At 30.6% G+C, this 27,900-nt stretch overlaps 3 protein-coding genes across 5 annotated transcripts; 1 reads left to right on the forward strand and 2 right to left on the reverse strand.

Moving 5' to 3' along the window:
- Nucleotides 1-6,200: 6,200 nt before the first annotated feature.
- LOC112752026 (GATA transcription factor 8) lies at nucleotides 6,201-10,603 on the reverse strand. Of its 3 annotated transcripts, none has more exons than XM_025801394.3 (4): nucleotides 10,381-10,603; nucleotides 10,204-10,274; nucleotides 9,035-9,305; nucleotides 6,201-7,361 (listed from the first exon to the last, which is right to left on the reverse strand). In XM_025801394.3, the coding sequence occupies exons 3-4, from the start codon at nucleotides 9,287-9,289 to the stop codon at nucleotides 6,570-6,572; spliced, it is 1,047 nt and encodes a 348-aa protein (XP_025657179.1). In that variant the 5' UTR covers nucleotides 9,290-9,305; nucleotides 10,204-10,274; nucleotides 10,381-10,603; the 3' UTR covers nucleotides 6,201-6,569. The 3 variants fall into 3 exon arrangements, with proteins under 3 accessions (XP_025657179.1, XP_072084791.1, XP_025657178.1); XM_072228690.1 differs by having other exon boundaries at nucleotides 7,480-9,305; nucleotides 10,381-10,546; XM_025801393.3 differs by lacking the exons at nucleotides 10,204-10,274; nucleotides 10,381-10,603 and having other exon boundaries at nucleotides 9,035-9,748.
- Nucleotides 10,604-16,212: 5,609 nt separating this feature from the next.
- Nucleotides 16,213-23,129, reverse strand: LOC112752025 (protein ENHANCED DISEASE RESISTANCE 2-like). The gene is made up of 19 exons (XM_025801392.3): nucleotides 22,658-23,129; nucleotides 22,074-22,148; nucleotides 21,466-21,519; nucleotides 21,321-21,386; nucleotides 21,171-21,220; nucleotides 20,938-21,065; nucleotides 20,817-20,854; nucleotides 20,612-20,709; nucleotides 20,417-20,512; nucleotides 19,758-19,822; nucleotides 19,598-19,669; nucleotides 19,052-19,500; nucleotides 18,382-18,445; nucleotides 18,124-18,296; nucleotides 17,901-18,053; nucleotides 17,657-17,800; nucleotides 17,475-17,570; nucleotides 17,289-17,390; nucleotides 16,213-16,597 (listed from the first exon to the last, which is right to left on the reverse strand). The coding sequence occupies exons 1-19, from the start codon at nucleotides 22,814-22,816 to the stop codon at nucleotides 16,505-16,507; spliced, it is 2,175 nt and encodes a 724-aa protein (XP_025657177.1). The 5' UTR covers nucleotides 22,817-23,129; the 3' UTR covers nucleotides 16,213-16,504.
- Nucleotides 23,130-25,829: 2,700 nt separating this feature from the next.
- Nucleotides 25,830-27,839, forward strand: LOC112749459 (epi-neemfruitin B 7-O-acetyltransferse L7AT). Its single transcript, XM_025797709.3, has 2 exons — nucleotides 25,830-26,040; nucleotides 26,579-27,839. The coding sequence occupies exons 1-2, from the start codon at nucleotides 25,830-25,832 to the stop codon at nucleotides 27,721-27,723; spliced, it is 1,356 nt and encodes a 451-aa protein (XP_025653494.1). The 3' UTR covers nucleotides 27,724-27,839.
- Nucleotides 27,840-27,900: the final 61 nt, after the last annotated feature.

Below are 27,900 nucleotides of genomic sequence, written 5' to 3' on the forward strand. Positions count from 1 at the left end.
AAAAATACGAAGATTTGAAGTTCCTAATGTTGATAGTTGTTGCGATTTAATGCTACACACAGAGCAACCAAACTATATATTAATGAAATGAGCTTTTCAATGCTTATTATTAGTTAATAAAAATAGATCAAATTAAAAGTAGAAAAAGGAAACTTTCAATGTATATAATAATAATAATAATAATAAGTGTTATGGGGTCAAACAAAAGGGAAGCAACAACACGTGGTTATAGTTATACACAATAAAACTAGATTATTAGTCTTAATTAACCTAGCTAGCTAATTCAGAGAACAGAACCATCCAAGAATGTGTGTGCTTACATTTAATATTATTAGAGTTAATATTACAATGCTAAGGGTTGATGATGTTATGCACTGAAATCAAGGCGATCGTGGAGCCAAAACTGTTAGTCTATTTTGATTTTTGAATTTTGATAAATACAAAACAATAGGTAGTCAAGTCAACTTGATGCTGTGGACTTTCCCTAACACTTCGGTGAAAAATGGTGCCTCCAGCTGTTGCATTTTCACACTTTCTATTGATAACCTTTGACCATTTTTTTAGGTCTACAAACAAAGATTAGTTCCTACTCCTAGTAACAAGTTATACTTGATAAGGCTTGGATACTAATTCTATTGAAAGGGATTTTCTTTTTTTTTTTTAAATATATTGAAAGGGATTTTTGATGAACAAGCTACTTAATGCTAAATATAGCATTATACTGGAAATTAAAGAGAAAAATTTAGAATAGTTCCTGACAATTATTTCGAAAAATAACGAGGTTTTTGACAAAAAAAATCTAATCCGATCTTTGATAATTATCTCGAAGGGACAACGAGGTTCCTATGCCAAAAAAAAGTCAATGTTGTCTTTTTTTTTACACAGGAACTAATCAGTCCCAAAAAAAAAAAGATCAGAAGCTGAATTGAGTGTTTTTTTTATTGGAGGCGTCGTTGTCCTTTCGAGGTAATTGTCAGTGGCCGAATAGGTAATATTATCTCAAATTGCTGCTAATTATTATAAGGTTTAGCTAAAATGTTTAAGAATATAATATTAATTTTTTAAGCTTTTAATGGATTTAATATACTAAACATATAAAAAAAATAATTTTTTTAATACAAACTTTTAATAAAATCATGTTTAATAATATTAACACTCTTATTTTTTATAATGTTGTTTTTATATATGATTTTTTTTTCCTTTGAAAACCACTCTATATATGATTGTAAAGTATTTGTTTACATTATATATTTGTATAAATTTATATATATTGAAAAATTAATATTATTAAAATAGGAGTAATAATAATTATACTACTTTAGTATAATTAAGTTTGATATTGAAGCAAGATTTAATTTTAATGGGGTGATGACGAGCGTATCAAAAGAGGGATGAAACCTGAAAAAATAATAATTCAGTTACACAACTTGCAAGTTACAAGGGTAACATGACATCTATAATAGTTGAAAGCAAAAGCCAAAAAATACGGCAAGTTACTAAGGTCGGTCATCAAGTTTTTTAAGGCAAATTAATAATAATAATAATAATAATAATAATAATAATAATAATAATAATAATGTTGCATATATATTTGTTAATTAGGCAACAAGTGAAAGGATAGTGACATTCTATATCATTTTTACCAAAGTATGTATGTCTTGGAAATTCACCGACCTATATATATATATCCTTTGTGATAATGTTATCAACTAACGTAACTCTCATACAACAATATATGAGATCGATCACATTTGATCTATATACATGTGATTAGATATGTACATCATTGTCATCAAGATATATTCACATTGTTCTAACATTCCCACTACATATTATTACTTTATCTGTCTATATATAATATATTAAAACACAACCAACATAATCTCGTAATACATTCTTAATCTTCTTCCTTTCTAATATTATACCAGGTCAATTTAAGTAATTAACTAATATAATTTATTATTATTTATCTAATTAAATTATTTTTTATACATTTTTTAATTAAATTACTTTTTATTCTTATTTTTATACGCCTCAATATTATAATTAACATTCTTTTTATATTTTTTCATTTTTATTCTCGTGACATTTATTTTTTTAAATTATTCTATAATATTTATATTTTTTTCTTTAATTTTATATAAAATATTATATATTTTTAATATTAATATTATTTCTCTTTAATAAGTATAAATATATTTCTCTTCTTTTATATTTATTATTATTCTTCTTTATGTTTACTAGATAAGATTATAGTTTAAGATTTTTTTTTTATTTTTCTTTTGACTTTTATAACATTTATTTTTTTTAGATTATTTTATATTTTTCATATTTTCTTGCTTTTTATTTTTATATAGGATAATATATGATTTTAATGTTAATATTATTCTTCTTTAATAGATACAAATTAAATAATAAATCATAATTCATCATATTCTTTTATATTCATTCCTTTTTGTATTTACTTTATAAATTAGCATTCACTTTACACTTTTTTTTTATCTTCTCTTTTCACATCATTTTAATTTTTTTTCATTCGTACTAATATTTTGTACAAATATTTAAAGAATTTGGTTGATGACCACAATTTTTTTTTGTTAGTTAATGGTGAAAAATTTCTAAAACACTAGATCTTTACAATTTCTTTAGTTTTTTATATTTTTTGTCTAACTGTATTTATTAGTTATATCATTTATATATTATTTTTTTAACAATTTATATTTTTAATATCATTTAATTGTAATATTTTTTAAAATATATGATATTATCTAATAATTTTATATTTGTCCTGTGGTATTTAAATATAATTTAAAAAAACAAAAGTAACTGCTTAAAAGAACAAAAATAAAGATAATAATATAAAATTAAATAAATAAATTAGAATTGAATATTTTTATAATTTTACTTAAAGTTTAATTTATGTATAAATTTTTTATTTTTTAATATTGACTTTTTTTAATTAATTTATATAATTTATAAAGTGCATATCATCTGATGCAACAGGAAGACTAAAACTAGTATGTCTAATTTGATTGTTTTTCTTTTTTTTTTTTTACCAAAAATAAAAAGACTCAAACCCGTAACCTCTAAATAAATATGAAGAGATTATGTCATTTGAGATATAACTGATTGGCATTTGATTGTTTTCCTTAATTACAACTATGTAGTTGATTTTGATCATTAGCCATTATTAATATGGCTGACAATATATACTCTACCGGCGAGTATCCAACCCGAACTAACCTGTTCGGGTAGGGTTGTCTACTCTATCCGCTGCAGGTAGGGTAGGGTGTAAATTTGCCTGCGCATAAGGTAGAGTACGGGTTTAGGGTATGCCCTACCCTACCCTACCCGCATCTTTAATATATTATATAATATATATGTAAAATTTTGTATGTAGTGAAGAAAATGAGTTTTGTACTCACAATTTTCTTCTTATAAAAACTTGAAATAATCACTAAACTAGTTGATGATCATATTATTTGTAATTTTATGTTGAATTTCTTTAAGATTTTATTATTTTTAATTTTAATTTGAACTTAGTTTTTTATTTTCTATTTTATTAATATGTATGAAATTTGAAATAGTTGAATTTTATATTTATTTGATTTTTTTTTTTTTGTTTCTATAGGTAGGGTCGGATCAGATAGGGTTTAGAATTTTAGGATACAGGTAAGGTTAGGGTTGAGAGATTCTTAACCTGCGAGTAGGGTAGGATAAAATTTTAAAAAAATTTTCAACTCGCGGGTAGAATTAGGATATAGTATAAATCCTACCCTACCCTACCCATTACGAGTCCTAATTATGAATTTGATTTAATCTGTTTAAACTTATAAGTTGTAAGTTGTAACTACCTATTTACAATGCTTTTCAGCTACAGTATACCCTATAAATTAACGGAAAAATATATGGGAGATAATAAAATCAGGTAAAATCAGTTTAAAGTTATCTTATTTTATATTTATTAATTATTTTTAAAATAAATACATAATAATAAATATAATAAATATATAATTTTAAATATTATATAAATAAAATTATAAATATTAAATTAAATAAAATAATTATAGATTATTCTCATAGTAGCATTATTGATAAATTAAATGTAGCGAACTTCCATGATTTAGAAATAATCTACAGTTATTACATATATGGGGACATTATTTTCCGATTATTAAAAAGATAAAGATTTTAAGTTTTTAAGACTTCTAATCCATTGAAAGTTCTTAGTTTTCACTATTAATAACTTTACACCAGTATTCTTAACTATTATTGTTAGCGAAAAAACAAATTGTACTTTAGAAAACTGAGCAATATATGGAACTATGGAAGTGAGGAGAAAAAATAAAATAAAATTGGAAGTTGTGAATGCACTACCATTCATGCAAATACAATGTCTCAAAACAATGGTAATTTAAAAATAAAATGCATGTGTTTTTCTTTAATATCTTCCTTCCTGTTTTGAAATGGCTTATTGCATTTTCCCTTTTGGAGTTCACAAAATATATATTTCTTCGATTATCTAATTCAGAGAAACATAAATAATAAAAAATAATTTTGTTAAAAATTATTAGCACAACTGGTAAATCATAGAAACGTATTCTAATTAAGTATTGGATTATGGTAGATAACTAATGACTTTTTTGAATAATATGAATCATAGATCTTAAAATTGACCCAATTCAAGTAAAATATATTACACTTTAAATTATTTACCTAAATCTTAATATTAGAATAACTATCTGCACATCTAGTGAATTAAACATCCGATATATTCATTATTCACATTGTTTAATATTTTTATTGTCTATCTATACTTTTTCTTAAATATTAAAGTTTAATTCGACTGTAACCTACAAAAACTAAATAACTACGTATACAACATATCAAAATGTTTAAATATTGTGATAGCATGTGATGAAATGATAGGAAAACTGCTTAGTTTCAGCAACTTAAATTTAATAATCTATTGTCTATATAGTTTTAATCCCCAAAACCTTGTGTCACGAGCTCACAGATAGAGTAATACTTATAGTTGGTGAATCTCTATAAACTTGGCGTTTACAAAATAGTTGCTCCTATATTCTATAATTTATATTCGTTAAACATATAAACAAAATATGAATGGATAATGAATCCTAAGAAAAATTACAAGTATCTATTGGGCTAAAACAACAAGAGCCCAATGATTATATTCGAAATTTAAGCATAAATTGGGCCCAAAAGAAAAAAGAACAAGACCCTAAAGAGTTTATTATATTATTTTAACAAATATACTTAAAACAATTAAGAATAAGCATTTTTTATATTTCATAATATTTAAATATTAAATATGCTCTTAGATTAGTTAGTTTGAACTTAAAAGTTTCCCTTCAATGAAATTATGTTAACCTTTCAAAAAAACAAAGGAAGAGCATATTAGAGATGATGAGAGTAATTTTGTTTCGACAGAATAAATATTTCATAAAAAAAAAAATATTAGAAGACTATTAGAATTTATTGTTTCTGGTCATTAATTAACTGTCAATATTTAAAAATATAGACTAAAATATGTTGTTGAATTACTAAATTAAAAAAATTAAATTAATGACTAAAAATAATAAATTTTAATAGGCCTCTAGCATTTCTCTCTCATAAAACTACATCATTAGAAATGAGGTGAAAATAATGAACACAAAATGGGTAAATGATTGTGATATCATTGTTAAAAAAAATTGCCAACATTGTTTGGTGTATATGCATCTATCTTCACAGGCACCCAAGAAAATGTCCTACCCCTACCTGCCGGAAATTCTTTTTTAGCTAAAATGATTGGTACAATCAATAGAATTCTAGCTAGTTATCATTCACAACTTTATTGTCAGCTGTAAAGTCCAGTGAGACCGTGACACGTCACCAAATCCTTTAGAAAAATAGCCGCTTGAAGTCGTAAATCATAATTGAACTTGCTTAGTTAGTAGCATATCACTCTTAGTCTCTTACCTTCCAAGGCATGAGCAATTATCATCATTTCTAAAACCACCACCACCACTTCTCTCTCCCCTTTTCTGTTTTCACTTTCCTTTCTTGCTGGGGTTGGTACCTGGTAGCAGGTAGGTTTCTACTTTCTACTGATTCAGGTAAGTAAACATCAACGTGACAGTAACGAAAGTATCTTAGGGAGATAAAAATCAGAAATTAGCAACAGAAGTCAGAAATAATTGGTAGAAGAGATATATTAGAAACAGAAACCAAAAACAAAAATGAAATGAATAAAAGTATAACGCTACAACTGGGGGATTCCAATGCCTATTGATTACTACAACTGCTAGACTAAAAACTCTAACCTTTCTGACTTGCAAATACTCTACCCTTTTTCTTCAGTTCTCATATTAATCCTCTTCTAATAGCTAAATTATGATTATCATCATCATCATCATCAACTATGGCTCCTATAAACCCCCCATTCCAGCACTGTACAAAAATCCAATTAACTAAGAAATAATACTAATAAGAAAATAACTGAAATCATGATTCTAAATAAAGATATATTGAGATAGAAATTGTCCAACTAGAATCATTGGCCCCTATCACATGTATTCCAATCCAAGTCTTGAAGTGTTTGGAATGAGTTCAGGAGAAGCATCTGAATCAGTTGAGAAGCCAAATTTGTTTCTCATTTCAAGGACCTTCTTGTGTGAATTGGAGTGCACGGCAGGGCAGAACGTTGGACTGGCAGCAGGCCGGTATTCGGGGAAGAGGCGGCCCGACTTGTAGCGAACACCACAGGCATTGCAGAGTGTTTTTGGCCCCATTGGCCCTGCCCTCCACTGTGGTGTCTTGGTTATCTCACAGTGCATGCATTTCCTAGCTGCCGCACTATTCTGGTTAGTATCATGATCATCATCTTCAGTTAAAGGATTAGGTGCTTTGGTTTTCTTTTTCTTCTTGTGCTCTCCAGAAGCTTGCTTTGCTAACTTGATTCCAGGATGAGACTCCGCGAAATTCTCAGAATCTGAAGAAGCCTTAAGAATGACATTAGGCTGTGTGTTCTCACCAACAGAGGAAGCAGGGGAGATGAGTTGCATCACCGGATGTGCCTTGAAGCTCGACGGGCGCTGCCGCTTGCTTCGCGCACGTCCACAAGGCACCACTGGGATATAAATCTCCGGGCATTGAGCCACAACCTTCTCCCTGGAGCAAGAGCTGCTGCTCTCTAGGACAGAAACTGGACTTGATGTCCGGAATTGTGAACGAGTCAAATCCTCCTTGATTGTGGTGGTGGTGGTGGGGAGCTCCACCTTCTTCATGGTAAGGCTCCTACCGGAGAAAGAGTCCTCCACAAAAGTGGATAACCATTCCAACTGCACAATGTCTTCATACTGAAAATTACAGCACATTGATCAAAATGAGACTAATATACATAAATATATAAAGGTTAGTATAGGCTAATAGGAGTGCATATAATTGAATATAGATATGAAAATTATGGTAATTAACTAGTAGAGAGGTAAATGATGTAGGAGGAAGAGTCATGTGGGATGCTGCTACAAAGAGTGACATTACAACCTCTGTTTTCAATGTTCATTATCGTATCACATGGCAAGTCACATGACATCCGGCTCCAATAATGATCATACAAATAATTTACGCAAAACAAACCCCACCAACCAATGAATGCAGAGTGGAGAGGACGTGTGCTACATGTCACCGACACAATCAAAGCGTCCTTCTCTTAATGACCATATTGCCCTTCTCTTAGAGTATAGAGTATTCCTATTTCCTAATATCGGCTTTTAGTTGTAATCCAAATTGCACATACTATATCAAAATCAAACTTAAATCTAATTTGTCTAAACCAAATGGTCACAATACCTTTGTCCATAAATGTCTTCAACACTGAAGTTACTGAAATGTAGTAGTAATAAAATTAAGAACCCCACAATCATTTTTCTTTTAGAAAAGGCCAATATAATTTTTTTGAAAAAAGAAAAAAAAAATTGTACAATACCCAATTTTGTATCGGGAAAAACTCACTAGCGTTGATAATTGAGAACTGTTAACAATTTAGTCAAGTCTGTCAAATCGTCTCACGGTTCGATTAACAACCGTAAAAGTATTCTCCTTTTGCATTAGCATATGGCAAAATAGTTGACTTATCTATTGTTTAAAAAAGTCATACGGCCACACAAAGAATAACATAAGAACTCGAAATCATTTTAATTTTTTTTAAATAATCTATATGTAATATCACTAGACAAATGAAAGACTAGTATTAAGTAATAGAACCCAATTTTCATTCTACCCATTAATCATTTCGCGCAGGAAAAATGGTTTTCCATTATCTATTAGAAACTATCACCATACATACGGATACATTTCCCATCTGCATAAAAAATAATTAAAAGAAAAAGTAAAAAAAAAAAAGGATTTACCAAATGGCCAAATGAAGCATCACTAACATAGTATTAGTATATTAAGCAAATAAGTAATATACACCAAATTATGAGTATCTTTATGAAATAGAAAAGTATAGATAGACAATGAAAATATTAAACAATGTGAATAATAGATATATTGGATGTTCATTTCACTAGGTGTACGGATGGTTATTTTAATATTAAGATTTAGATAGTTAATTTAAAGGTATAGTGTATTTTTATTTAATTGGTGATTATTCATGTTATTCAAAATAATCATTGTTTACCTAGCACTCTCCTTATGAAATATACTACCAAATAAGTATAAATATTTTGTGGAGTGTGAGCGTAAACAACGGTGCTTTATGCAAAAAAGTAGCAGTCGTGACTAAAAATGCAACGCTACATAATTACATTACACCAGTCAAGTTTCAAAAAAAGACAATCCTGAACGTATACAAAGCCAATGACGTCAGCATCAGTTAATCGAACGGATGACAGAAATCAGAAAAAATGGCAAGCGCGTTGATATAATCACATGCACGTTCATGGAATCCACGTGAACGTAAAAACAAAACAAAAAACAAAAACGCATTAAAAAAAAAAGGAGTACGTTACACTGTAAGGAAACTCACCGGAACGGAAATCTCCGCCGAGAGGTCCGTCACGGCATCACGGCGGGGAAATGCTGTATCTGTGGCCGGCAGACCGCTGTTGGACTCGGAAGACCAGAAGCTCGCCGGCGTTTCAATGTTTCCGGCGCAGGCGGCAGCGACGGGCAAGGAGGCGTCGGCGGTGGCAGCGTCGTCGGCGGGGAAGTCGAGGAGGTCGTCAATGTGGTCGAAGAAGCTGCCGCAGTCTACGTCGTCGACGAAGTTTGGCTCAATCATTTTCTCTGTGATTTTCCTGAGAAAATTGAAACGAGAAAAAGAGAAGAGAAAATGTTGAGGTGTAAGTGTAAGAAAATGAGAAAGGAAAAGAAGCAAAGAAGTTATGAGTAGTTTGTTTTGTTTCGGTGAATGAATGAAATGTGAATGGTTTCGGAATCCGTTATTTGTAGTAGCGACCATGCCGGGGACCCATGAAAGGCCCAATGCTATGTGTCCATCTTAGAGGAACCCCCTGCGCACGTTAGCAATACTCTTTTCCACTAAATACTTTTATTATTCAAAATTTTTGCAACAAAATCTATACTTATTTAGTAATTAATTATTCACATCGAAGATTTTAAAATCCAAAGTGAAAGATTTTAACGTTATACACAATAAAAATTAAAAATAAACTTCACATGTAATATATATATATAGATAATTTGGGTGGACCAAATCGTAATATTGGAGAAAGGTTTTTAATTTTTGGACATGTTTCCTTTTTTTTTTTTTTCAAATTTTATCACAATGGAAAATGTTTTAAGTGTAAATAACTCTTGGTGCATGTTAGCGACAGCTGGTCCCGTCCGGAACATAAAACAGGTACAATTTAGTGTTCATTTTATCCTTGAAGTAATAAATTTGAAGATAAAGAAAATTTCGGTATGTTGAATGTTTCTCAGCTCCTCTCTTTTCTAAATAGAGAAATGTTAGGAGCTCAACAATTTTTGTGTTTTGTAATCATCAATTAGTCATCAATAGTCTTTTTAATGGTGTGAGATTATATCTAACGGTAAAAAATTACTCACTTTTTTTTTTATGGTAAAGTGCTGATCATAAAACACAAAAATTGATGGTCCTAGACTTTTCCTTCTAAATATAATTTATAGAAAAAATAAAAAATGGAGGAAGAAGATGAAAGAGCAGGAGCTAACCTTTCTTTGCGGTTGAGTTGAATACTTCTTCCTTGGGAGTGTGTAATATAAATTATTTAAAACCTTGAACCCTGAAAAGAAGTAAAAAAAACAAAATATAAGAACAGAGAGGTAAATATAAAGGGTATGGTTGTAAATAAAAAAGTTATGAAGCAAATAAGGAATGAAGGGCGAAACCTGGAAGTAAAAATGGTTGGTTTGGTTGAAGAATGAAGAGAGGAGAAGAGAAGTAGAAGGGAGGAGAGAGATGGTAGGTGGAAGAAGTTGCTACTTGAATGCTAGCTGGATGGGTTTTACTATGTTGACATGTATATCATCTCAAAAATCATATCATATCATATCTGAGAGTTGTGTCTTGATGTTGAAGTGTTCTTCTCTCTTTAACTTTTATGGATGGGCCCCCACTCCCCCTTCCCTTCTACCACCTTGTCTCCATTTCCCCGCTTGTATCTTTCAAACCACCGCTGGACACCATTTCCAATCTTACACTCTAACGCATCTTCTCATTATTAACTTACCAATTTAGTAAAGGAATACTCATTAAGGTTTAAATATATGATCAAAATTATAAATTTAAGACTCATTACTTTCTTATTTTATTGTTTTTTTTTTTTTTACCAAAGATAGGAGACTCGAATCCACAACCTCTTAATTGAGTATGGAGAGACTATGTCATTTGAGTTATAACTCATTAACTTTTATTTTATTATTTTATTTTATAAAATTTAAGTTTTTAATAAATTTATATTGTATATTTGTTAAAGTCAATAAAAATTGAGACTACGCGTAATGTTAGATTTATATGAGGTATTGGAGAGTTAGGGAATTTAGTTAACCCATTGAAATTGATAAAAGTTTTTACCTATTAGTTCTTCAAATTGTAGGTTCCTTTTGATTAAATACATTTTCTATGTTTAATAAATTAATTTCAATAAATTATAAAGTATGTTAAGGGATTTGTTCAATTCGAATAAAAGAGAACAAATAAAAAAAAATACAAACTTTTAACTTTTAATAATATAAAATATATTAACTTTATTTTTAATAATTTTTTAGTATTTGTTTTCTTAACCGAATATCTTTAAATCTAATAAATATTACCTAATAAAAGGGCTAATAAATAGAAAACGATAAAATTATAATAATATGGGTAAAACACTTATATAAAGTATAAACCAAAGGCAACTCAATATTATATGAATCAATTAAAATAGAAAACGTTACGTGAATGTCCCCAATCATACTTCTATATAAATAGAATTAAACTAATTCCAATTACATAATATAATAGTAAATCAAAACATATTGATTCGAATTATGTGACACTAAATTAAATCAGCCTGGTTCAAATTACATGGTGCAACAAATAAATCAAATTAAGCCAATTTGATTTGCATTTTCTTTGAGAATATATTAGAATATATTAGGATCAAATATCATTCATTAGAATTATTTAACATATTTAAATATTTATTATAAAATATTACGTTTTTATTATTTCGATTTGACTCTCTTAATACTTATAAATACTTTTTTATATTGTATCATTCTACACAACTTGAACAGACACAAATACTTTTTCTATTATTCTCTCTTATCCTTTTGAATATAGTATCAGAGTCATGGTATCCTTATTGAAGAAAATATATTATTTTTTTTATGAAATCACCGTATTTTTCATATTTTTTCTTTATTCTATTTTTCTTTGTCTTTTGTCACTTTTTTAATACTTTTTCACCTCACCGACTAGTCTGTTCTCCGTGTCTTGTATCTTTTTGAGTTGAATGATCAAACACCATTGTCATATACTGTTTACCTATTCTCATGGAGAAATCATATAGTTTTTCACTTCCTTTCGCCAGTTTCGTCTGCATTTTTCTTGTGCCAGTTTCCGTCTGCGTTTTCTTGTGGCAGTTCCGTCTACGTTTCCTTGTGACCGTTTCATCTGTATTTTCTTGTGGCAGTTCCGTCTGGACTTCCTTATGGCAGTTCTATTTGCACTTCTTTGTAGCAGTTCCGTCTACGCTTTCTTCCAACAGTTCCGTCTGCGTTTTTTACGTCTGTACCCATTTTATCAGCTTACGCGTTTTTGTTATTTCGTTGTTTTAAATAAGTTTCAAACTCAAGTTGTTACTTGATTTTGAGAGGGAAGGGGGATGTTAGAGTATAATTAGGATTAATTATATCAATTAGCATTATTTAAAATATCTGAATATTTATTGTAGAATATTATGTCTTTATTATTTTGATTCTCTTAACACTTATAAATACTCTTTATCATTCTATACAACTAGAATACACACAAATTATTTTTTAATTATTCTCTTTTACCCTTTCTAACAGCCTTAGTAAATCAAATGTAACAAATTCAATTTATGCTCAATGGTTGCTAGGGGTAAATCGAATTCATTATACTCGTATTAGTATGTATTGAGCTATATGTATAAATCGAATTTAAAGAATTTGATTTAGTATGAAACCAACGTATGTAAATAGGAGTTGAACATGAATTTCTCATGATAGTGAAAGTCACAATGGCTAGTGATGATAGTTTTTTAGTTCTGGTGCATTATAGAGGGTCGATTAAGAAAAAAATGTGTTCTGAAATTAAATTTATTGATAAGGATCCGCTTAGTATTTTTCTCAAACCTTCAACGAGTTTCACCGAGTTTCAGAATACTATAATCTAAAATCTGGGGATGCAAGGTGTGAAATGGTGGAGAAGTTATTCTATAGAATTTTGATTTTCGTGTTGCAGGATGATGTGAAGTACGACTCCTTTGTCATAGGCAGTGACGATGATTTGCAAATTCTATTTCAAGTGCACTTCACAGTAAACTTGTCGATGCAGTCTGCCGTCGGTAACACACCTAATAACTCCTCGAACTAAACCCATGATGGACGGCTGCTGTCGATGTACCGCTCAAAATCTGTCAAATATTCGCTGATGTGCTGTCCATCGATCGAGAGCTCTAGTTGGTACGCTATATCCTGTAGCGTAATCGTGCACTCTCCGAATGGCAGGTGAAATGTATGCGTCTCCGGATGCCATTTCTCAAGAAATACACTCATTAATGGCTTATTCAACCTAAACCAGCGGTCGTTAAGTCTCGCGAAATGGGCCACACCAGCCATCTACAGGTACGGCATGATCCTATTGTCTAAGGACATGTCATGCTGCCTCCTCATACTCGTGATACAGCGGTGGGACTGCATGATAATAAAAAATTCTCTTAGAATCATAACACTCTAAAAAACAAAAATTACCTAAAACAGATAATTCTAATAAAAAAATACTTTAACTAAAACTAAATTAAATTCTAACAAAACATAGTTAATATAGTATTTACGACGGAAAGCTAAACCTTTTAGTATATAACTAAAATTGTAGTGCTTCCTTAATCTAACATTTGAAATTCAATTTTTTAAATAAATTAAATCATTCTAAATTCTTGCTAATCCCTACTGCCTAGTTAATCCAACACTTGAAATCTAAATTAAATTAAATTAAACTCCAACAAAATTTCTAACCTCGTTAAACTTCTAACAATAAAAACTTACAAATTCTAACCAAACCTGTTAATCTACTCGTCAACATACTTAATTACTCCCTCATCCTACATGCATTTGTGATTTCAATCTTCTAACACCCTAAATTCCTAAATCAATACTCTAACTACTATTTGAAGTTTAAAGATTCTAATAATTCTAATAATCAAGTTATGAACGATTTAATATCACTAGCAATTTTTTATTTCTTAAAGAAAATGAAAAAATTAAATTTTATTTACTAATCTCTTCATGCATGCTATCAGTAATATGTGTAATTCCATCCAACCGATAGATTCGATTTGGGTCATTTTCCATCTCCGCAGTTTCAATCTTCTACTATAGATTCCATTAGTTGCTATGAATTCCTCGTTTTGATGGGGCATGATGTGATGAAATGTAATTCGAACAAGTCAATTTGAATTCTCTATACAGAGGTATGTATGTAAATCGAATAAGGGTGTATTAATTTACATTGGAACGCGAATATGCATAAATCGAATCAAGGTGTGTCGATTTACTATGTGCAAATATCATGGACTAAATCGAGATAGACTGTATCGATTTATTATGGGTAATGTCTAATACCATGTGTATTTCTTAGTAAATCGAAGTTACTTACATCGATTTACATGAAATCCTACTAATTCGATATATTTTAATTCGATTTACTATTATAACTTGTAATTCGAGTTTAGTGAATTCGATTTATAAAATGATATGCAAAGAAACATTTACATAACGTTTTTTATTTTTGGTGATTTATGTAATATTGAGTTGTCTTTGATTTATATAAGTGTATAATATAATATTATACTCCCATGTCTCTTCCCCCTTTTTTTTTAAAAAAAAATAATAAATAAAATAAGAATTAAATTGGTCAACATTTGAAGTTCACTTACCTTGCAACAATGCAACTTGAACTTTAATGTTCAACAAGTGAGAACCGGTTGATGCTTTGAATGCTTATCGAGGAGCTGTAGAATCGAAACGGAAGGCCTTAAACGCCATTAATTCATATCCCATTTTCATTTTTGTTTTAAATGTTTTTTCTTCGAAAATTATTGAGGAAATTACTCACTTAAAAGAAACATAATTAAAAAAAAATAAAGGTATGGTAAGTAATTTGATGGCCTAAAGCAATGATACTATAGGAAACATTTTAAGTGCACCGGAGAGTACCGGTGCACCAATTATTTTAACCGTTAATTTCAATTAATATATATTATATATATTTTTTATAATTTAGATCAACGGTTAAAATAATTGGAGCGCTGATACTCCCGTTGCACTTAAAATGTTTCCAATACTATAATAGTAGTAGTAGTAGTAAAATTTGAGTGTGAAGTTGAACAACATTATGTAAAACGAAAACTTTAGCCAGGTTTTAAAGAGTTCATCTAAAAATCAAACTTTTCTGACTAGTACTAATTAAATAACTGAGCAAACTTGAATTACACTCTTTGAATCATTGATAGTTTCCTTCAAATATACTCTCACTTTCTAAAAGAAATAAAAATCTGTTCAAAGGGAATATAAACAACAGAGTATGGTGGCACTACTGCACTAGTGCTGCTCCACTTCACAACCCTTCCTTAACTAACTTGGATTGCACTCTTTGAATCCCTTTTTTCTCAAACACTTCTCCTTCAATTTCAACCCTTGTTAGAAAAAAAAAAAGAAAGAAAATGATAATAATTGGTTCAAAACACGGACATTTCGCTGAGTTATCGTGTCCGCGTGTTGGACACATTTCGGATACGACACTCACCGACACTCGTCCGACACGCGTGTCTGCTGTGTCCAACCGTGTCTTAATAAAAAATAAAAAATTCTTCTCCGAACACGTCTGGATACACCTAAATACCATCACGTGTCCGCGTGTCCAGTTTTATTCTTAACATACATTCTTAAAATAAATTTAGATATAGTATATATTATTATTTATTAAAACAAAAAATATTTTAAATACTTGATATAATTAAAACAAGACATTAAAAATAATTAAAGATTTTAATTTATATTTCAATATCAATAAATATCAAAATATCATTATAATTTATCTAAAAACCACTTTATAATTTATATATATACGTGTTCTCGTGTCATGTAAGATTTTAAAATTCGCATGTCGACGTGTCCTGTGTCGTGTCCCGTGTCCATGTCAGTATCCGTACATCATAGTTCAAAACCCAACTAAATTCTGTTGAGTCAACTTGTTAGGCTTTATTTTTAGTCACTATATTAAAATGTTAAGATTGCAACCTCAAGTTGTTGATGAACGTGACTACAATTCAAGACAACTAATTACAATTATCACAAAAAGAATATTATCTTCTCTAAACGGGGATGTAGTAATATTCTTCTTTTATCACGTGTCTAAATGCAAAGTGGGAATCTTTTGTTTGTGTAGGAATTTCTCATCAATTATTATTCTCATATATTTATATAATATTCTAATTAGTATGAAGTGAAAGATATTTAATTATATATCACTATAAAGAGGCAAAACTGCAAAAGGGAACAACAGGTTTAAGTTTTACAAAAGGGAAACTCTCCTAGAAATAGCAATAGCATTGGCATATCCACCAGAAATGAAAGCATGAACTGTAGTGAAGAGTTGCCATGCTCTTCACTTTTCTCAAAATAGATGACGCTTTGACCAGTCGGACCAATGATTCTGGTCCCTGACAGGCCCACTTACTGACCCAATTTCTATCAAAGCCCAGCCCAACAACAACCCTAATTTTCATTATTGTTTGACCATAAATGCTTTCGATGAATCCAAATGATTGAGTCTACATGTTCCAATAAGTATCTCTGGGAGCTCCTCTTGTGTGTTCCCCTGCACAGTTTTCATTTTGTCAAGTGTCTTCTTGTTTGCAAATATATAAATTAAGATAGAAATTTAGGTGCAGTCAATTTTATGTGAAGCTGACTAGGGTATTATCGGTTCGGTTCTTATAGATATACAATCGTTCAGTTTGCTACTTTTACAACAATCGAACCGAACCAAACCGAACTAATAGCGGTTTAGTTCGGTCGGTTTTTTCGATTTTTAATTCATAATGAGTAGAATATGAATCACAATAATTAGAGGTTTAAAATAGTCAATAAACTAAAATAATAAGAGTAAAACATTGAAATGGTTAGGGGGTTGGGGATTTTTGTTGTTAGGTTAAAGGTTAAAATGGTTAAAACATTGAAATGTATGCATATCTTTGGTTCATTTTGGTTCGGTTCGGTTTCTATTGAGTCAACCGAAAACCGAACCGAACCGATCGGTTTTGTAAAAAAAAAAACCAAAAAAACTGATTTTTTCGGTTTTCAAGTCGGTTGTTGTAATTTTTGGTTCGGTTTTGCGGTAATTTTTGGTCCGGTTCAGTAACTTACACCCCTAAAACTGACAACTAAAAGTCGTTAAATAATTTGACAGATTTAACTAAATTGTCATCTAATGACTCTCAACAATTAACTTCACGTGAAGTTAACTGCATCTGAATCTTTACTATAAATTTAAAAGGTCAATATTTTACCTGTATTAAAAATGCCATTTCTATGACCAAATTGTTAAGGTATCCAAGAACAAGGTTTACAACTCCCCTTGCAACTGTTGAAGATCCAACATTGATATCAAGCTGAAAAAAAAAATAATACATCAATAATCAGTAACCATAACACTATTCATCATATGATTACATATTAAAGACTTGGTTACATACCTCTAAATAGTTCTTCCCACGTATATATTTTACTTCTAGCGCTTGCCCCAACAAACATGCTTTCTTTCCAACACTTTGCTTCACTACCCATGATCCCTAAACAAATTAAACCACATGCATGCCAATATTAATATACACATCACTCTGCATTTATATATTTATCAATGATCACTACTACCTACCTTAGAAATGTATGGTATCAACTTAAATCTTGAATTCCTGTAGGCATCATCTCCTTCAACAAAATTATGCAGTAAATAATTGTCTTCCAATGGAGTTCTCATCATGTAATAGAGTGCAGCAGAATACAATGGATTCCCTGGCAACTGAGATTTATACACACATACAATTATTATGATGACATACATTACTTCATGAGTTCTATATTATATGGTTTATATGAGTTAGTTCCTGCTAATTACTTACTTGTATGTTGATAACAAAAAAGAATTCTGAACCACCTGCTGCTGCATATTTTTGAACTATGCTACTAGGCCGACTACTTAGATTATCTTCTCTCACACCGGATCGGAGCCAATCCACGCCGACAAGTTGCATCAAGGAGCCTATTGCCTTGACCTGCAGACGAATGGTTATATCTCTAACACTTTATCGTCCAGCATTGTTGTTGTAATTTGTATAAGCATACCTTTTGATTATCTGTCAAATAAGTTGGGCCGCGAATCAAATACAAAGATGGATCAGATTCAGCCCAACTGCATGGTGAATCACAAGTTAAATCTTTTTGAAGAGTAGTTCCATAAGCTGGCTCATCTGTCTCCAATGCTACCTCTGGTATTTCCATATACCCTTTTTTCTGAACTGCAATAAAACATCAATTATTATGTTATATTGTTTCAGCGAATCATCTAAAAATATGCACGTTTGATATATACTAATTAAAAACCTGCAAGGCCCTGCAGCTTTTTCACCAAACCAGCAGGTGTTGGTAACTTGGGGTGAAATGGAGACTGTACACATCACATAGTTTCAATCCAATCAGAAATAACAGAGAAACACACAAATTTTATCTTCCTATAATAACATTTTACTTCATTTGTGATGGAAATTCACGTGCAGTTGTCTTCATGTGAGTGATCGCCTAATAGGGGTGTTATCGGTTGGGTTTGGTTCAGTTTTGGATAAAAAATCAACCGAACCGAACCGAACCGAACTGAACTAATAGCGGTTTGGTTCAGTCGGTTTTTTCAGTTTTTAATTCCTAATGAGAAAAATATAAATCACAATAATTAGAGGTTCAAAATAGTCAATAAATTGAAATAATAAGAGTAAAACATTGAAATGGTTAGGGATTGAGAATTTTTGTTGTTAGGTTAAAGGTTAAAACATTGAAATGTATGCATATATTCGGTTCGGTTCGGTTTTTATTAAACCAACCGAAAACCGAACCAAACTGATCGGTTTTGTCAGAAAAAACAAAAAAAAAACCGATTTTTTTCGGTTTTTAAGTCGGTTGTTATAGTTTTCGATTCGATTTTGCAGTAGTTTTCTGTTCGGTTCAGTAGCTTACACCCCTATTGCCTAATAAAAAAGGTACAGGTAGGATGGAAAGCAACCTGAGAAGTTTGATTGTCAAATTGCCAGTCATTGTCAAGATGATCTTGGTCAATAGGCTCTGGAACATCAAAGAACTCATCAGCTGACTCATGCAACCCAACCAAACTTGTTCTCCTTGTACCCTCTTTGGGAGCATCATCTTCCACTTCCATAAGGTCCACTACCTTTTTGCTGCTATTATCTCCTGTCTTTACTTCATTATCCTCCTTCTCATTTGCTGGAGTTGCTGGTATCCCTATATCTGCTGCAATATTTTCTACACTTTCTCCCTCCCCTTTTGATTTGAACATCTCTCTCAGTGCTGCAATTCTCTCTAGCATTCTAATGGTCAAGGATCTTGATGCTGTAGGCCTCAGATACAATTTCCATAACTTCCAATCAATTGCAAGCATGTGTTTTACTACTGATTGCTTTCCTTTGTTAACTGGAGTTACTACATATCCTCCACCTAGTAATTCATGCCATCCATTATCAGTAACACACAATAATTAATTAACTAATTAGTTTAATTAAGCATTAAACATCAATTTAAAAGCATACATTACTTTTAAGGGATGCACGGACGAAGTTACTATTTTGTGGACACTTTTTATGATGAACAGAATGGAGCAATATCACTGTTTCACAGCCAAAATTAAATTAAACCCAACTCATGAATAATTAATTAATTAATATCAAAGATAATCATAATGATAATAAGATTACCATATGTGCCATCATCCTCTCTTCTCCAATACCTTCTTAACAGCATATCTCGTGGTTTAATTCCCCTGATTAAAGATGAGACAAGTTAATTAGCTAGAAAAATGAATATGAATACTTAATTTAATTGTTAGAGTAAAGTATCGTTTTTGTCCCTAACGTTTGGGGTAAGTCCTATTTGTATCTCTAACGTTTAAATCGTCCTATTTGTATCCTTAACGTTTATAAAAATGATTCAATGTTATCCTACTATCAATTATATTAACAAATTAGATTATATTTTTCAATTATTTTCACTTAGATGTATTCATTCTCAATTAGGTCTCACTTGGATGTGTTCGATTTTAATATTATACCCACTATTTGTGTTTAGATTCAATTATGTCCCTAGAAAAAGTGAATTATGTAAATGTTGTAGGAATTAGTTTCAACATTTGATGAGCTATTTTTCGGAGTAGATCATCGATTCTATCAAAGACATTTGTATTCTAACTTCAATAAGAGATTTTTAAAACTTAAACTAAAGCGCTCATGATGTGTAATTGACAACAGGATAACATTGAATCACTTTTACAAACGTTAGGGATATAAATAGGACGATTTAAACGTTAGGGACACAAATAGGATTTACCCCAAACGTTAAGAATTGAATTGATTATTACCATGGTAGAAAATCATTATACATCTGAAGGTGAATAATATCACTGTGACCATCAATGTGATCAACCACATTGCCCTGGTATACACAAAAGTCCCATCTGCAAGATTATTGGCATCAGAAAAATCTATAATCTGATTAGTGAACTTGAATCATCATCTAATTAAATTCATCACCATTTGGATAATTAGAAACTTACTCTGATCTTGAAGGACCAAGAGACATAAGAGTGTGGAAAATAGCTTCTGAACTTGCATCAACCACACCCACTCCCATCATTACAGGTATATCACCCCACTGAGGACAAGTACAAAAATCATATCATATCATATCATTTTCTCATCTAAAATTAATCAAACAACATCATATACTACATATATATAAGATCATGCAATGCAACTTACACCTCTACGAGGATTTGCCTCTTTGAACATCCTTAGTCCTACACACAACATATAATAAGCAAAGATTATGATTATGAATGAATATTTAATGATGAGGACAATTAATTAGTACTTATATTACCATTGTAGCAACCAAAAATCTGCCATGGTGAATGATCAATAACATCAGAGGTCATTGCTTCACTGTATATCCATGATTGCCAGTCAAATGAGAATTTCACCCAATCTGGCCTTTTTGAACCGCCCTTTCTATTTTTGATCACATCATAATAATAATTATTACAACAATTTCTATATATATATATATACAGTTATATGCATGCTCATCATGTATAAATAAATCTCATCATGTACCTTAGAGATGATTTTTTTGGCAAAGGAGAAGCCAGCAGATTTGGAGGCTCCTGCAATGCAACCATATAATAATAATAACATACACAATGCAAATAATTCATTATTATTATAATTTGTCTATGGTGAAAGAGATTTAATAAGAAATGGAACCTTCATAGCAGCATCCTGCAATGAACGAATCCATTTTGCAGCTTCTTCTGAACTACTTGCTCCCAACTACAAACAATAATAGCTCAATCAATCATAGTAAAATTTTGATTTATATATATGTATTTAATTTATTGAATAGAACAACCTTAAGCTTATCCCTTTGGTTTGAAGCATTATATACTGTGAAGATGAAGAACACCTGCAGAAATTAAAGCAAATAGCCACTGCTACTTAATTAATTAGTATTAAAAAAATAAGCCAATTTGGATAAGATGTTACAACAAAATTCAAATTCAATTGATTTTTCTTGATAATGTATTACTTTGGGTTACAATAAATGCATGGTTAATTGATGACTTACTTATTAGTTATTAAGGTAGTGTTTGTTTTGAGATACTGAGAAGCATCATGTTTGTTGGTTTAAAGATTGATACTAAAATTTCTGTCTCTATCCTTAAAATTTTAGTATTTCAGTACCTCCAAAAAGTAGGGACATAAGAGACTAAAATTTTTGGAGATGGAGACTGAAACTTTAATAACATTTTATACCTAAAATATCTCCATTTCAATTAATTAATTCCAATTTTACCATTTGTACAAATTAAATTAGAGTTTCATTCTTGTTTCAATTTTTGTCTCCCATTTTGCACCAAACAGAATATTGAGATTTATTTCAATATCTGTCTCTTAGTTTCTGTCTCTCAGTCTCAGTCTTTTCGTTTCTGTCTCTTCCCCAAACACTAGCTAGTGTACCTTTTTGTTGATGCTCTCTCTTCCATTGTCATTAACACGAACGCTGGAGTCTATAATTGCACTTCTATTTGGCTCCTGAAAGTTACTTCTATTTAGTAGTCTCCAATGTCAACTTAATTATATAAATTAATCCAATCATTGTAATAATGGGTTATGCATTTTCATAACACACTACGTGAAATGGTACATTACAAGTTTTAATAGAGTCAAACAAAAAATAAATTTTTTTATACAAAATTAAAAATAAAAATTTAATAAAAAATATAATTATATATTTAAAATATTTGAATACTAAAGAAACTACCAATAAGGAAATAAAGAGTAAAATTGATAAAAAAATAATAAATTTAATTATTTTATAAACGGAAAAGCTACAATTTCTAACTTCTTGTAAACGCACGTTAAGAACGTAAAACTACGTTGGCGTTTAGAAAAAAAAAAAAAAATCCAAACATTAAGAAAAAGCGTTCAATGCACTCAAACGTGCTTCTCTTCTTTCTAACACTAAACCAAACACAGCTATAGAGAGAAACAAATCCATGACATGCAATAATAATAAGAATAATAAGGGTGAGGTTGTTGACCTTGACGACGGAGAGGGGCTGGTTTTTGAAGCTACTAAGAAGATTTTCTTTGAGAATGAAGTATCTCTTACGTGAGACTTGATAGCCAAGCCTATTGTACGTGAAAAGATAGAGCCACCCTTCCATGCCACCATTTTCAATTTGAGCGCCACCACCCATTTTCACTTATTTATTTTTATGGATGGTTATTAGACGAATCCTCAAAAATGAAAATAAAAACCTCCTCCTCCTTTCTTCTTTCGGCCTTCTCGATCTCTTTCGCTGAAAGGGATCAAGAAGACGAAGGAGAAGGAGGAGGCAGTGGCGGCATGAAGGAGAATAATAATAATGTGATTACACGGCGGATCTTGCAACGGGGAATGAGAGATGAAAGAGGCCTATGATCGATGATGATCCTATCCTTTGCATGAGTTAGATGATGAGATTTGAATTGGTTTTAATATTACCTATTTTGTTCCCTCACTTCTCGTTCAAGAACAACAATATTCATGCGTGTTTTACTCATCACACATTATTCTCTTTTCTTTGGTCAACTTTTCTTGCCCCCTCCATCTCCTTCCATATATAATTACCTCTCACTCCAAATTAAATCTCCTACACTTAGTTGGCTGCCTACATTTTAACTTTGATTACGCGTATTCATATTATGATCACAATCATATATATATATATATATATATCTTGCCAACATGTCTTCATATACATGAGCAAATAAAAATGAGATGGACTTATTAATTAGGGGTGGCAAAACGGGTCGAGTCCGTCGGACCGATCCGCTAAACCTGCTAAAAAAGGCGGGTCGGATTAGGAATTGGAGTCCGCTAAATTAAAAAACCCGCCAAACCCGCATCGCCAAATTGGCGGGTTTTGGCGGGGCGGGGCGGACCGGTCCGCCGGGCCGAAAATTTTTATTTTTATTTTTTTAATTAAATAAAAGAGTGATTACTATTATAAAATTAATAATTATAGAATTTTTAAACACTTTTTTTTTTCATTTTTTGTTTTTATTCTTTTTTGAGTTATTAACTTTATTTATTTTATTTTACAATTTCGTATATATGCTCAAATTATGTAACTTATTTTTTAAAATAAAGATGATTCTATTGACAAATATTATTTTGAACAATTTTATTGAAGTTAAAAATTAAAAAAAAATAGTAAAAAAATTATATTATAATTTGACTATTTTTTTATTTGTATTTGATTTTTTAATTATTATTTTTTGGTTAATTTTAATAAATTTTATTTTTCAAAAAAAAAAAAGAGTCAAGCGGGCTAGCCCGCCAACCCGCCAATCCGCCATAAAGTGGGACGGGCTAGCATTTTGAACCCATTTTAGTTGGCGGAGCGGGTCGATCCACCCCATTTATATGGCGGGCCTAGGCTGGGCGGGACGGGTTGGGGCGAGTCGGCCCACTTTGCCACCCCTATTATTAATTATAACTAATTCTTTATTAAAAAATATTATGCTTACACTAAAAATACAATAATATTATATGCTCACTAGATGTTATTATTTTGAACTAACATTTGGTTAGCTATAGTTATATTCATATTTACAAGAATTTATAGTTTAGACACATAAACTACATAATTTGTATCTATATTTACTAAAATTTATATAGATGAGTTAATATAATTTACACTTATATTTATTAAAATTTATATAATATATTAATAATTTTATTTATTAAAGATAATTTAATATTTATACTAGCTAAATACTAATAAAAAATATTAAAAATAGCCGATTCTCAATTTTTTAAAATAAATTATTAAATGACAGATTTCGATTCAGTTTTATTGACCAATTTAGTAATTCAATAGCAATTTTTTTTAACACTTTTATGGTGTAAACTGAATTGTTTAAGTTAATTATTTTTTATCCGATCAATCGATTCAATTTGATTTTTAGAATCATGGTTTTGAAACTTACAAATTTAATATCTATGAACTAAAAAAAATACAAAACATGGTCAAGAATATATGATTAGCAATTTAAGGAGAAATTACACACTAATGATTGGATGTGTAATTCTTCTGTTGAAATGTTGGTTAGCAATTTTTTAAACCCTAAAAGAAATCAAATCCAACTGATAACTTAGAAGATATAGACCGTCTATATTATCATAATATTGGTATATTTAACTTGGAAGATAAGAGTTTTGAAGTGGTATTATCAGATGGGAAGAATTTCAAATGTTCCGTCCTTAATTTGTTTATAGAATTCATAAAATAAAAAGCGTCTTTTTACTTATTTACGAAAAATTTTAAGTTAAATTGTGGTAAAAACTCACAGTATAATTGTCGTTATATAAAGTTGCTAATTGAGAATAGTTAGATGATTTAATATGTTTGATTAATAAATTGTTGTCTAATACTGCATTTTATTCTAAGAATAGCATAAAATAAGACACTAAAAATAAAATATAGAAGATAGAGATGCAAAAATTAATATTTTTATATTTTTTTTATAATAAACTAAAACAAATTACAAAAATTCAATTTATTCTATTTTTTTCATTCAAAAAATTTAAAAAAAAATATAATTATAAAAAATTAATAAGCATAATGAAAGAAAAATAAAAAATAAATTATCTTTTATTACTTGTTAGTGTTATTTTTTTATTTTTCTTTTAAGATATATAAATACCAAATACATTGATTTAATGTCTGTAGATACAATATCTCATCTATCAAATACATTTTATGTCTTTATATTCTGTGTCTTAGTGTAGATACAATATCTCATCTATCAAACACATTTTATATCTTTATATTTTGTATCTTAGTATTCTGTGTGCTTGTAAATAAATACAATTTAATATTTTTCAATTATATATTAACTTTACATAAAGGAAATGCATATGAGTATTTACCTTAAATTACACTGTAATTCAGTTTTAACTTGAAAATAAATATTATAAACGTTATCATAATAATAGTGAATCTTAATGTAACCTTCTCATTGCTTAATTAGTATATGACTAGACCTGAAATCCTAATTAAACCAAGTGGTTACTCTTCTCTATAATAAGTTATTATATATGTATAATATAAGTTAGAAGTTCAAAACTATTGGTTCATAGCTTATAACCATAGCCTTCCTCTATTTAAGCGAATATACTTAAATCCCTATAAATTATAATATATACTTAAATAAAAGTTTATAATGGAAATTAAGATAACATGTAGAGAAAGCATTAAACCATCATTACCCACTCTTGAAGAACACAAAAAGCACAAACTATGTTTATTCGATGTGTATCAACTTAACACCTATTTTCCACTAATCCTATTTTACCACAAAGGATCTTCAGACATTTTAACACAATTGAAGAAATCACTATCCGAGGCACTAACAATTTTCTACCCTCTTGCAGGTAGGGGTGTTATCGGTTCGGTTTGGTTCGATTTTAGACCAAAAACCAACCGAACCGATTTATTCGGTTTTTACATAATACCAACTAATTGGTTTGTTGTTTGCGCAACAACCGAACCGAACCAAACCGAACCAAAAGCGATTTGGTTCGGTCGGTTTTTTTTATTTTTAAATTTTAACTAATAGAAAATTAATCTTAGTAAAATGATGTTCAAAACAATTAATAAACTGAAATAATATTACATTACATTCAAATTCAACACAATTTCAACTCATTCCAACAACTAAACATAAAACAAACACATTTGTTAAGTCTAAAATTTCCATTTCAATATATTACTAAACCACTTCTGCGGTTCGGTTCGGTTCGGTTCGATTTCTGCTGAGCCAACCGAAAACCGAACCGAACCGATCGGTTTACTTCGGAAAAAAACCAAAAAAATTGATTTTTTTTTTGTTTTTATTCGGTTGTTGTAAATTTTGGTTCGATTTTGCGGTAAATTTCGGTTTAGTTCGGTAACTTACACCCCTATTTGCAGGTAGAAAGAGTAGTGATGATCCATTTTCAATTAATTGCAATGATGAAGGTGCAATCTACATAGAATCCACAATAGTGAACATCACCATTGAAGAGTTCCTCAACCCACCAAAACTAGAATTGCTTAACGAATTGCTTCCTTGTGAGCCAAACAAGACTCACCCTAACCATGAAGTGTTGCCACAGTTAGTGATCCAAGCCAACACTTTTAAGTGTGGCGGAATAGCTGTTGCAATGTGCAATCTTCACACACTCTTGGATGCTTCTTCTTGCATCACTTTCTTGAAGACTTGGTTTGCCATTTCTAGAGGGTCAACGGAAGAGATATCGTTTCCTGATTTCTCTTCCGCGCCTTCTCTGTTCCCGCCGAGGGTGAACACCTCTGGACTGATGCGTTCGGGGGTGCTCAACCTCGGCAGGAACATAGAAATTGAAACACTCTGCACCACAAGAAGATTCTTGTTTGATTTCAAAGCCATGAATGAGCTCATATCCAAGGCTGCATTAGGAAATAATGGAAGAATGATGAACACAAACCCTACAAGGTACCAAGCAGTGTCATCATTCATATGCAAACACATGATTATGTCATGCACGAAAGAAGAACAAGACAAGAATAGGCCAGTGGTAGTGCTGCATGTTGTGGACATGAGGAGAAGAATGGGAGAACCGTTCACACAAAACTCCATTGGGAACTTGCTGTGGCCAGCAGTGATGCTATGTGAGAATGTGAAGAAGGACACTGAGATAAGTGAATTGGTAAAGGTGTCAAAGGGTGGAATTGGGAAAGTGACAAAGGAATTGCTGGTGAGAGTTCAAAAGGATGAAGGGTTTTGGTGGAGTGATGAGTGTGGCAAGTTGATGCTTGAAGAGGTGGTGAACAAAGATCCGGTGTCGTTTTTGTTCACAAGTTGGTGTGATATGGGATTCAAAGAGTTGGATTTTGGGTTGGGAAAACCTTTGTGGTTGGCTCAGAAAGGTGGCAATAGTGAAACAATTCCAAACACAGTGGTTTTCATGGACACAAAGGATGGAATGGAAGCATGGATCTCAATGAGACCCCAACACATTGCTACATTGGAAAATGATGTGGATTTTCTCAAATTTGCTCTGCTTAATCCTTCTGTTTCAATTCTATTAAAGTAACATACATTTATTTATGGTGAAGTTACATTTGTGCTAATGAGATTATAACTATGTAGAGGAAGTTATCAGTATGTATGGTGAAATATATGTGTCTATATCAAGGTTTGGTTTACTCCTATCGTCTCTTTTCTTTCCATCAATTTGAAGCATCTAGAACTGGTACAATTATTCTTTCTG

Source organism: Arachis hypogaea, chromosome 19, assembly GCF_003086295.3.
Source record: "Arachis hypogaea cultivar Tifrunner chromosome 19, arahy.Tifrunner.gnm2.J5K5, whole genome shotgun sequence".
NCBI lineage: Eukaryota > Viridiplantae > Streptophyta > Magnoliopsida > Fabales > Fabaceae > Arachis > Arachis hypogaea.